At 45.9% G+C, this 12,933-nt stretch overlaps 1 protein-coding gene and 1 pseudogene across 1 annotated transcript; one reads left to right on the top strand and one right to left on the bottom strand.

Moving 5' to 3' along the window:
- Positions 1-853: 853 nt before the first annotated feature.
- Positions 854-2,555, bottom strand: LOC126000474 (protein C1orf43 homolog; annotated as a pseudogene).
- Positions 2,556-3,978: 1,423 nt separating this feature from the next.
- Positions 3,979-12,414, top strand: LOC126000473 (zinc finger protein 708-like; the record flags this gene model as incomplete). Its single annotated transcript, XM_049767741.1, is given in 4 exon segments — positions 3,979-3,984; positions 4,116-4,242; positions 5,425-5,505; positions 11,122-12,414. Coding segments are annotated over 4 exon segments (1,507 nt in total), but the record flags the coding sequence as incomplete, so codon positions are not given.
- Positions 12,415-12,933: the final 519 nt, after the last annotated feature.

A 12,933-nucleotide genomic window follows, 5' to 3' on the forward strand; every position in this document is an offset into this window, starting at 1 on the left:
AGACTTCTATACTAAGCAGCTACTTCTCTACTCTTTCTGGCTCTCTCAGCCTCTGTCTCCCTTCAGCTGCTTTTTCCAGGCTTCCTTGCTGACTAACTCCCCTTGCTGAAGCTACTTCTGCTTCTTTGATGATGCTCAATGGCTGATGCTGAATCTGATGCTGAATTTTTCTGTTGAATCTTGTGGTTGATTCTCCCTTCTGCCACACTTACCACTCTAACTCTCATTCTTATCCCCACTCTCCCCCATGCAGACTCCTCTACCCACCCATTCCAGAAGTGGGAAATTCTGATCATTCAGGTGGGATAAATCAGAAGTTGTGGCTATTCCTGACCCAAGGCTTGGGAGTTGCTTCTGGTGATTCTTGAAGAACCATGTGCTTGTAGGGATGATTAAACACGGTCCTCCTGTATTCAAAACATACCCGCCCAGATGTTAGATCTACCTCTCAGGCTCATGAGATTCTATTAAGTAGGACCCATATTCAAGATGCTTCAGTGTGCTGCTTGAGAGCCAGAACCAGTGATGACCAATGGGTCATGTGATGTCTGGGATGGAATTCAGGGCCTCATGTATAAGAGGCATAGATGCTACCACTGAGGTAAATCCCTAGTCCAAATAAGAACTTACAAATAAAACAATTCCAATATCATTGACATTTAAAAAATATGAATTCAAGTCCAAGAGAAAATTTCAAGTCAAATCAACAAAGACCCGAAACACGCCCTAAGAAATGGTTGGTGAAAAGTTATAGCGATGGACAGTGGAAGCTCCGATGAATCCAGTCTAGGTTAGTCAAGCAGCACAGTGCTTTCCGCTCAGATCCATCCACTGTACAAGGTCTATAGTTACATCACAGAGTACTCTCAACTGTCTTAGAGTGGACCTTAAAACTCTCTTATTTGAGCAAGTGCTTGGCACTTTTGGTCTTTTGAGTGAAAGGAAAGTATGTCACCTGGATGGTTGTTGGGGGAGACGCCAGAGGACTGGGTCAGATCTTAAGCTGCTGATTGCTGCTGTCGGTGAGAGATCCCACTTGGTGCTTTGATCACATTGGCCAGCTCCTGAGGGCCTCATTCTAGCACAGGAACTCCCTCTGGCCAAAGACCCCAGTCCCGTCATGAGCGTCTCAGCCCTCCATCAGGGTCTCCTCAATGAGGGCCTTGCACACATCCTTGAAAGGTGTAGTGGTGCTGTGAAGGTCTTGCAGGTAGGAGCAGAGATTCTCTTCCATTGAAGAAAGAGGACGCTGGCCTTCAATTTTAACTGGGATAGCAGAGGTACGGATGGCATCCAGAGCTTTCATCCGTATACATCGTTGGAGCCATCCCGATTTCCCTGGGTTTCCAGCTCTAACAATCTCGCATCATCCTCTGCAAGAAGCAGAGCTTCGTCCCTGGATCTTAAACTTTGGAGCGTCGGGCATCATCTCCTCTTTCGAGTCTTGGGGCCCACCAGGTTGCAAGGCCCCTCCCGACTGACTTCTTTGCCAAGTGCAGGACCTGCCTCTTGACAAGACGCACAGCAGCACAAGCACAGCTCCAGCAGTTCCATCGCTACCCCGCAGACATTCAGACGGGACAGCAGTGACTATCCCAGCCGTGACCCAGCCCACCCTCGCCGCCTGGCTCCGCTCTCTCAACCCGGCTCCCGGGTCGTCCCAGGACTGAAGACAGCCACGCCTAAGGGCGGCCCAGTGTGGCTTCTGAGCCCTAGGTTCGGCTTTGTCGGGTGGGGTCTGCGATGTTTATTAGAACTGTGACCCTCCGCTCTGCAGCCCAGCAATCGACCCCTCCGCCGGCCACGTTGCTCCCCAGGGGTCGGACAGTCACCGAGTGCAGCAGGCGACGTTCCCTCCAGCCAACGGGGCCAGTCCCTGCGCCTGGCCCTTTAAGACGCACTGCGCGGTGACGTCACCGTCCGGAGCTCCGTCTCCGGAGCCGGAAGCGCACAGGGGCGGCCGTTGCGGAGTCGGACGGTGGTTGGCGCTTCCCTCGGCGGGAGTGCGGAGGCGACTCTGACTCTCGCTGTCGAGGGCCCGCTTGAGCCCGGAGCCCTAGGTATCGGTCAGCGGCGGGGAGCCCCGGGAAGGCTCGGGGAAGGGCCGGTTGGTCCCGGGTTCTTGGCGCGACTCTCGCCTCCGTCTTTGCCCCCCATCAATGTCGGGGTGTCTCTGGCTCGTCTCTGGGACCCCTCGGGGTGCTCAGGCGGCGCTTGGCTCCGGCTCGGGATCCTCCAGGCAGCCCAGGCGACCTCATCGGCGCTGGGATCCACTCAGGAGGACGGGGCGAGTCCTTTGGCAGATTGGATCCGGGGATGGGAATGGCGTGAAATACATACAATTTGGGGAGTGGAGAGTCGGGCCTCAACCCCGGGCTCAGGGCACTTGGGTCCTGTCCAGTGCACTACTTGGGTCAGCACCCGATGGGCGAAGCCTTCCCGGCTGCCTACAGTCTCCTCGCCTGAGATTGACGGAGTGAGAACTCCAACATACGGGGCACATCGTGGTCCTTAGAAAGTACTGGGGATAAGAATATTGCTTTCTCACAAGCCATCTGGCACTTGTCAGAAATGTTCCCTCGAACAGCAGCTGGATGCCGGATTCAGATGTGCTGATCGGGGTTAGGATCGAGCAGGACCCACAAGACGGAGCTGTAGGAGGGCACGCCCAGGCCCAATAGCCGCTCCCCTGGCAGGTTCGTCACCCAAGGGTCCCTGAGAATAGCATGACTTCCCTAGTCTGTGTGCGGCATCTGGAGGATCTGCTGTTATGTCCATAGAGAGGCCGTGTTCCTGTTCCCATCACAGCTCCCCAAGACAGTATCTTGCTCCATTGCCCCATGTTGGAAGAAGCTGATGTCCAGGGCTTGGTCCATCAGGAGGTTTCGGGCACCAGTGCTGTCACTTCCGCTCAGGGCATGAAATCTCCGCTGCTTATGGCTCTGACTTTTCTCCAGAACTTACTGCAAAGCTTACTACTGCTATTAAGGATTAATCCAGGATGGAGAAGATGGATACAAACACTCTCCCATCCTGTACCCAGGTAGGACTGTGTAGTGGGCACAGTGGGGGACAGGCATGTGCAGCCCTCAGGGCCAGAGGAGTCCAGACCTATTTTAGGAAGGAACCTCCCACCATGCTTTGACTCCAGTCAGTACCATTGACCCTCTTCTAATAGAGGCCTCTTTTGTCCTTGTTTGCTGTTTTTCTTTTGGTTCCACACCTGATGGTGCTCAGGCTTTACTCCTATTCAGTGCTCTTGGGCCACTATTGCCATCTCTTAGACACTATGAAGTACCAAACAAGGGTTGAATTCCTGGTAATATGGACCCGATGTTGGTAAGAAATGAGACCTTGATCTCAGGATTTCTACCATGGAGCATCATTCCTGCCTCACACATGAAAAGGCAGTTTGAATTATGCTAATGTTTTTTCCCCAAAATTAATGAGTTTAATCCTGACTCTGCACTTCACCTTCACTCTGAAGAGTCTTGCCTCTTCCCTTCATTCATATTTCTCCTCAGTAAACTAGTTGCACTTTCAAAGCCTCTTGACAGCAGGCCCCTTGGCCTCGTGGCTCTAAGACAGAAATGAAAGCAAAGGATCTTTTTGGAAGCCGTAGTTATGTGGAACCCAGTCATTTTTTTAAACTATAATAGGATGGATCCATTTCAGGGTGAATTGTGACTGCTGATAACCAAGAGCACTGATTTGACTCACTCACTGAACCATGAATTTTTCTTCAGACTCTTTTTGCATTGTGCAGAGTCTGGCCTGGGGATGGAATAGAACAGTATGTGTTTACCATTGTGGGCACCGCCCAGAGTTGACTTTACAGAGCCTTCTGCTTCAGTGCTTTGGTTTGATCTTGCTGTGTGTACATAACTTCACCTCAAGAACATTTCTAGAATAGTGTCCACAGGTCATGTTGGCTGTTGGGCCTTTCTCGAAATGAATAGCTTGTCCCGTTTTCCAGGGATGACGGTAGAGAGAACATGGAGGCTGGTTCCTCCCAAGTAAAGGGGCTCTGTCCTTGAATCAGGTCCTAGGGATCCTGATTCAGTGTGGATTCCAGGTTGCATCTGTCTATGACACCCTCCTGTATTGCTATTCAGGTTACTGTGACCTTCCCCGAAGTAGCTGTGAACTTCTCTCAGGATGAGTGGCTGATTCTGGACCCCTCTCAGAAGAATCTCTACAGAGAAGTGATGCTAGAGACCTACCAGCACCTGCAAGTCATAGGTGAGAGCCCCGTTGGGGCATCTGTGAGGGCCGAGCTGATAGAATGAACCTGGGTCAACCTAATGCAAGACAAAGGGCCTATCAAAGTGCTCTTGTTCTGGCCTTGGGTCAAGTTCTCTTCATGAGTGCATAAGCACCCAATGGCAGAGACTGGGGTAGCCCCATTGCTTCTTGAAAAGTTATGTGGGAATGGGATCTCATCTGAGGCTCTTGCATGCAAACTCTGTTCCCCAATTTATTGCTCCCTGTCTTGGCAACAGTTTAATTGTTTTGGTTATTGTTTTGTATTGGACCACACCTCGCATTTCCCAGGAATTTTACCTGCTTGTTTCTATACTCAAAAACATTGCTCGGGTAGAGAACAGAATAAAAGATAGGTTATTTGCCTTGACAGAGGCTGACCTAGGTTAAATCCCCTGCAACCCAATGATCTCCAGAGACTTTCTGGAGTGATTCCCTGAGCATCCCAAGTATGTAGTCCCTGAGTAATCCCAAGGAGTAATCCCTGAGCATTGCCAAGTGTGGCCCAAAGTCAATAAAGAGAAAACTACTTGTGAGCATAATGAATCCTATATGTGGATCAGGTGTCCAAATTGTTGTCAGTCTGTGCAAGGCAAGTACGTGCCACCCTATACTATTGTGCAAACCCTTAATTTATTTTTGTTTTTGGTCCACACCCAGCAGTGATCAGGTGTAGTTCATGTATCTGCACTCAGAAATTAGTCCTGGCAGACTCTGGGGATAATATGGATGTATGGGATCAAATCGGAGTCCATCCTGGGTTGGCTGTGTGAAAAGCAAATGCACTATTGCTGTGTATCACCCTGGCCCCCAAGACCTTACTTTTTATGACATGATTGATATGTGCAAACCTTAGAGATGGTTGAGATTATTCCATCGCTCTGTATTCTGTACTCTTTTCACAAAGGGCTCGGGGAACTATAAAGGGTGCCAAGATCAATGCATTTTGTCCATGTGTGAGCCCATTTATTGCTTCCTCCTTGTTAGAAACTTCAATGTCAACCTGGTCTTGTCTGTGTGATAATCAGAGTGCATATGTAGAGCAGAGATTCTGTTGTTTATCTGTTCCGTGTTTTAGCCTCTTTCATTAGGGACCCAGTCTATACCTGAGGTGCTATCCTCTTCACTGTCTTTTACCCATGAATGATCCCTCTCTGCCAGGGCATTGTGGGGTGAAGCCTGCGCTGATCTCCTGGTTGGAAGTAGGAGACCTTGAAGGGCTGCAGAGAGGCATATTTCCAGGTAAGTGTAGGAATAATCCCCCGACTCAGACCCTGGTGTGTGTAGCATCCTGGGCCTACAGGAATGTGTGTGCTGAGCCTTTTGTGTCAGGCTACTATATCGGGGTGGGGGTCTTTTCCATTCCATTATGTGCCTTTGCTGCTGAATCCCAGTATGTTCTGGAATTTTGCTGCCTTATCGTTGCTCTTTATAGTTCCCTTTCTGTTAATCATTAGAACAGAAGCTGAGATTCTCTGTCTTAACCTACCATCTGTGCTCTCTGTCTGGTTTCATAGTCCAATGTTGGGGTGCCCTTCTCAGCAGTAGCCGGATGTCCCTCTCACCAGTCTTTGTACACTTCCCTTCACCATGACATTTAGCAGGGTATTTGGTATTCCAAAGAAGGGGTTCTTTTTATCCGGTTTTGATGCCTACTTATTGGTGCTGTTAGGGTTTAATCTGGCTCTTTTCTTCAGATTAGCTTCTAATGGTCTCAGGTGCCATTATGGGATACTAGAGGTGAACTTGGTCCACCACTTGGAAAGTCAACGCCCTCTCTGTTATACTATGTATTTGACATGATTATTGAAAATACTAAGAAATTCTTTTGGGGGCCACACCTGGTTGTGCTCAGGAGTTACTCCTGGCTGGTGGGCCTATATAGGAAGCTGGGGATTGAACCTGAGTCTGTCCTGTCATCTCAATGCAAGCATACACCCTATTACTCTGCTTCTACTCTGGCCCCAAACCATAAGAAATTTTATATTTGTTGTATGGTAATGTATGTATCAGTAATTCTCAGGAGTTACTCTGGATCTGCACAAGCCAATTACTCCTTGCATGGCTTTAGAGAGTATTTGGGATGCCTAGAATAAAACTTGAGTCAGCTAGTTTCAAAGAAAACTTCCTCACTGTGGGGTTTTCTATGTGTACCACTGAGTATGTTTACCAAGTATGTTGCCAAGGAAAATCTGCACTGAGTTATTCGCTGCAATCCTTCTGACTTCTCTTTTCTCAAAACTGATTTATTACCTTAAAATATGTATTCATGGGCCGGGCGGTGGCGCTAGAGATAAGGTGCCTGCCTTGCGAGCGCTAGCCTAGGACGGACCGCGGTTCGATCCCCCGGCGTCCCATATGGGTCCCCCAAGCCAGGAGCGACTTCTGAGCGCATAGCCAGGAGTAACCCCTGAGCGACACCGGGTGTGGCCCAAAAACCAAAAAAAAAAATGTATTCATTCTATCACTTAAATTCACTCATCTGTACTAAGAAATTCACTGCAATCCTTCTGACTTTCTCTTTTCTTTACCTTCTCTTTTCTCTAAGCTGATTTAGTACCTCAAAACATGCATTCAGGGCCCAGAGAGACAGCACAGCGGCGTTTGCCGTGCAAGCAGCTGATCCAGGACAAAAGGTGGTTGGTTCGAATCCCGGTGTCCCATATGATCCCTCTTGCCTGCCAGGAGGTATTTCTGAGCAGAAAGCCAGGAGTAATCCCTGAGCACCACTGGGTGTGACCCAAAAAAACAAAAACAAAAAAAAACATGCATTCATCCATCACTTTTGTTGCATTTAACCAGTTTTCATTCAGCTGTATTTTGAGGGGGGGTTGGACCAAACCCATGGCGCTCAGGGTTATTCCTGGCTCTGTACTTAGAAATTGCTCTTGGTAGGCTCTGGGGACCATAAAGAAGCTGGCAATCAAACCCAGATTCATCCTGGGTTGGCCACGTGAAAGGCAAATGCCCTACCGCTGCTAACTGTCGAACTCATTCAACTTAGTCTTTTTTTTTTTTTTTTTTGGTTTTTGGTTTTTGGTTTTTGGGCTGCATCCAGTGACACTCAGTGGTTGCTCCTGGCTATGCACTCAGAAAAAATGCTCCTGGAGATTGGTAAAAGATTTGCTGCAGGGAGGTCTTGGAAGTGCTCTTGCATTGGGGATTCTTTTAGAGCTAAGTCCGGTTTCAAGTAACAGTCCACGTTAGGGGGAGTTGGTAGGGAGAGCCGTGCAGCCTGAGTCCGCAGGGGAGTTGGTTGCCTTTTCTTACATGGGACGAAGTGTGAGTTTGACTGGGTGTCCCTTCGCTTGGGTGCTGGGTACTGGTTTGTTGGGGTAGGAGGTCAGTCTTGATGCCTAATGGATTAAGAACTGAGGGTAAAGAGTTTTAATACAGTGGGAGGATTGGATGGAATTGAGGGATGAAGGGATAGTTGGATTTCCAAAAGGGGGGAAAGGGGAAAGTATATGGAAGGGGTAGGAAGGAAGAAAAGAGAAAATACATTAGAAAGAAAGGGAGAAGAGGAAAGAAAAAAGGAAAAGAGAAGAAAAGAAAAAATAAAAAAGAAAGTAGTGAGAAGAGAGGAGAAAATAGCAAGGGAATGCTAGTTTGCCTGAATGTGTTCAATGAGTAGAGCCTGTGTAGTATAAGTCTGTACGTTACAGTTTCTGCTTTGGTGGTCTGGCTGGTCACGTGCTTCAAATCTGAAAAGAAGGTATAACCTAGAGATAAAGTGTATGTTAAAGAGTTTTCTGGTCTCAAGAAGGTCAGGGTCTGTGATGGAAATGTGCCTGGGAACCCACACACCACAAGAAAATCCCAAAAGACAATGGGGAAACCTAAACTTCCAACATAAGTATAAGACCTGTATTACATCACCTCCTTAGCTGCTTTTCCCCAAAAGTAGTCTCTTGCATTACTTTGTTCCTTTAATTACTTTGTTAATTCATCTTTTAAAAATGTTTGCTCTACAGATACATAGGTGAGCACATATATTTTTCCTATTTTTATCTTTTTTGGGTGTGTGACCTGTTTCCTTCTATGTCCACCCCCAAATGCACCGACAGTATAATGTACACCATTTTTCCCTGCAAAGGCACACTAATAAAAGGGGAAATCCTACATATAAAAACGAGCTCTTATCTACTAGGGATAAGAACTCATACTTGTTTACAATACAGGGATATCTCCCACCTTGAAAATATGTCATGCGGACCCTAGGTGATTAAACACCATCTGTCCAGTCTTGAACCCTGGATCCCAGACATAGAAACGACAAAGTTCTTCACAACAGCTACAGGAAACAAATCCCATCTGGGACATCCTTAATACTGCTGGATCACCAACAAGTGCCAGTTCTACTATGATATCCTGACAACAAGGAAAATGGGAACAATTTGACCTAAGAGGAGGTTATCCTACCTCACCAGCTAACGATAAGTCAAAATCAGATGACTTGTCACCTTTTGGTTGGTCCAAAAGAGAAGATTGCGATTTACAGATGTCTGGCTGCTAGAACCATGACTGGACTATATATATCTTGGGAAAGCCCTAGTCTAGGGTTTGAATTACGACCTGCACAACAACCATTATCCCCAGTTCCAAAGGTCTGGCTGAGACAATTGCAATGGAATGGGGCTTCTGGAAACACAATGAAAGATGCTATCCTAGGTTCCATCCTAGGATCAGTGCAAAGACCAAGACCACCAACCACAGAAGATGGATTAAAATAACACTGTGGGAACAGAACTTCTAGAACCACAAAGAAAGACTTCATCATAAGCCCCACTCCTGGACCTGTGCAGATACTGATATCTCTAGTTACAGAGCTCTGATTTTATCACCCAGAATGGAGCAGAAATCTTCCAAACACCACGAAAGCACCAAGGGGAAAGTAAATGAACCTGAGTGGAGTCTATAGTTAATCCCATGACAATATACTCCAAGGGTGGAGAAACCCCATATCTCTTAGGCCAAGTGAATTCCTTTTCGAATGACCCCAATAGTTACTGTGCCAGTGCAGGAGAGAAAAAAGGCAAAAAGCACAAAAGATTTTTTATTTTTTATATATTATTTTTATATAATTTTTATTATTTTTTATTTTTATTTAACTACTTCTTGTTGATTTCTTTGTTTTGGTGTGGTTATTGAAGTTGTTGTCCCCATTTATATATGTTTTTTCTTTCTTTTCTTTCTCTATGTGCCCTGCCATGTTTTTTTATCTCAAGACCATGGCTTTTTTTTGTGCTTATCGTTGTTATTGTTGGAGTGCTCACTGGATATTTGACACTTATTTTTGTACTGTTGGGGTGTTTCACCTTATTTTTCTCCTTTGTCTCTCAAAACGATGATGAGAGCCTCTAGAAGGATCCCGCCCATTTTCGGCATATTAGACTTTTACCCCAGTTTATTACTTTTCTATTTTTTCTTTTTCTTGTTTTTTTTTTTTGATTTTGGGCCACACCCGGTATTTCTCAGGGGTTACTCCTGGCTATCTGCTCAGAAATAGCTCCTGGCAGGCACGGGGGACCATATGGGACACCGGGATTCGAACCAACCACCTTTGGTCCTGGATTGGCTGCTTGCAAGGTAAACGCCACTGTGCTATCTCTCCGGGCCCACTTTTCTCTTTTTCAAACAAAACCACATATCTTGAACTATCTAGTCCTGCCTCCCAGTTAGAGGGGGAAATGGGGAGGCACCAAGACCAAACAGGTGCAAGACTACAAAGTAGTAAACTAGGTATAGAGGGGACCACATATTCTAGCAGCCCAGGGGTCAGGGAGGAGGATATGGGAGGTAGGACAAAAACGGAGGTGTAGGCAGGACAAATTGCTGATGGGAATCCCCCTGATTTTATGTAAATATGTACCTAAAATATTATTGTCAACAATATGTAAACCACTATGATGAAAATAAAAATTATATTAAAAGATGCTCCTGGATTGGGGACCTTTTGGGACACCAGGGATTGAACCCAGATCCGTCCTGGGTCAGCCACATGCAAGGCAAACACCCTAGTGCTCTGCTATTGCTCTGCCCCAGCCCAATCAATTAATTCTAACATTTTATATTTGGGTTGATTTTAGATGGTGGACCACAAGTTCCAATAGTGACATTTCAGAAATTTGCTTTTGGAATGGAATATCCAATAAAGTATGAGATGGTAAGTGTTGCAATATTATGATTGTGCTGGGTGGATACTCAGTGCTGCAAGCACATAGTATTTATAAGTTGGACCCTTTGGTACAACCATTTGACGTCCATAATAATCTTTGCACTACAGAGTATGCTGAGCACTCATTTGATGTCTGGCTTTTCATATGGTCCCCTAAGCCTGTGAGGATAAATTTCTGAGAGCAGAGTCAAGAATAAACTCTTGAACGCCACTGTGTGTGGCCCAAAAGCAAAAAAGTAAAAACAAAGAAACAAAAAATGAACATGGAGAAATTCAAGGGAGAGACAAGTAACAGAACTAACCCTCTACTGTTTCACAGAGAAACAGCCAGACCCAGTTGGATGAAGCTGATCCTGTGCCACAGGCCGCATTCTGGGGGAAATCATCCTGCCTAAACCCCTATGGGAGTGAAGAATCAGGGGGCATCTATTGTGAAGTGAACCAGAGTGAAGAGAGATTTCTTACACCAGAGCCAGTGACCACTGTGCAAAACTCCCCTGAATCTGCTCTTCCCAGTCCCTGGACTCAGACCCCCACAGTGGGACCATCCTGGGAAAGGCGAACAACAGTGTTTGCTCTGAGCCACTCACAGTCTCAGACTAACCAGCACATTATCAGTAGAGTGGAGCCACCTGAGTGTAAGTGTGGCGGGGAATTTGTGTGTGCCCTGCACCTTGAAGTTTCCTCAGACACCCTCAGTACAAAGGATGCCCTTCAGGGTCTGCGGGATGAATATGCCCTGAGTCAACCTTCATGCCAGAGAGACAATAAGGAGGTCCAGATACGAAAGAAGCAAAATACATGTCAGGAGTGCGGGAAGGTGATTTCTCAATCCTCACATCTTAATAGGCACAAGAAAATTCATACAGGAGAGAAACCTTTTACATGTCAGGAGGGTGGGAAGACTTTCACTTTATCCTCATACCTTAATAGTCACAAGAAAATTCATACTGGAGACAAACCTTATACATGTCAGGAGTGTGGGAAGGCCTTCTCTCAATCCTCAGGACTCTATATTCACAAGAAAATTCATACTGGAGAGAAACATACATGTCAGGAGTGTGGGAAGTCCTTCACTCGATCCACTTACCTTAGTAGTCACAAGAAAATTCATACTGGAGAGAAACATTATAGATGTCAGGAGTGTGGGAAGGCCTTTACTCATTCGTCAGGTCTTTATCAACACAAGAAAATACATAGTGGAGAGAAACAATATACATGTCAGGAGTGTGGGAAGACTTTCACTTTATACTCACATCTTATTAGGCACAAGAAAATTCATACTGGAGAGAAACCTTATACATGTCAGGAGTGTGGGAAGGCCTTCACTCGTTCCACTCACCTTACTAGTCACAAGAAAATTCATACTGGAGAGAAACCATATACATGTCAGGAGTGTGGGAAGACCTTCACTCGATCCTCAAACCTTACTAGTCACAAGAACATTCATAGTGGAGAGAAACCTTATACATGTCAGGAGTGTGGAAAGGCCTTCTCACAATCCTCAGGACTCTATATTCACAAGAAAATTCATACTGGAGTGAAACATACATGTCAGGAGTGTGGGAAGGCCTTCACTCGATCCTCAGTCCTTAATAGGCACAAGAAAATTCATACTGGAGAGAAACCTTATAGATGTCAGGAGTGTGGGAAAGCCTTCACTCAATCATCAGGTCTATATCAACACAAGAAAATACATACTGGAGAGAAACGATATACATGTCAGGAGTGTGGGAAGACTTTCACTTTATCCTCATACCTTAAGAGTCACAAAAGAATTCATACTGGAGAGAAACCTTATACATGTCATGAGTGTGGGAAGGCATTCACTCGATCCGCTCACCTTAAAAGTCACAAGAAAATTCATACTGGAGAGAAACATTATAGATGTCAGGAGTGTGGGAAGGCCTTCACTCAATCATAAGGTCTTTATCAACACAAGAAAATACATACTGGAGAGAAACGATATACATGTCAGGGGTGTGGGAAGACTTTCACTTTATCCTCACATCTTATTAGGCACAAGAAAATTCATACCAGAGAGAAACCTTATGCATGTCAGAAGTGTGGGAAGGCCTTCACTCGTTCTGCTCACCTTAATAGGCACAAGAAAATTCATACTGCAGAGAAACCTTATACATGTCAGGAGTGTGGGAAGGCCTTCTCTCAATCCTCAGGACTCTATATTCACAAGAAAATTCATACTGCAGAGAAACATTATACATGTCAGGAGTGTGGGAAGTCCTTCACTCAATCCTCAGTTCTTTATCAACACAAGAAAATTCATACTGGAGAGAAACCTTATACATGTCAGGAGTGTGGAAAGGCCTTCTCACAATCCTCAGGACTCTATATTCACAAGAAAATTCATACTGGAGTGAAACATACATGTCAGGAGTGTGGAAAGGCCTTCACTCACTCCTCAACCCTTAATAGTCATAAGAAAATTCATACTGGAGAGAAACCTTTTACATGTCAGGAGTGTGGGAAGG

The sequence above is a fragment of the Suncus etruscus genome (genome assembly GCF_024139225.1).
Source record: "Suncus etruscus isolate mSunEtr1 chromosome 15 unlocalized genomic scaffold, mSunEtr1.pri.cur SUPER_15_unloc_16, whole genome shotgun sequence".
NCBI lineage: Eukaryota > Metazoa > Chordata > Mammalia > Eulipotyphla > Soricidae > Suncus > Suncus etruscus.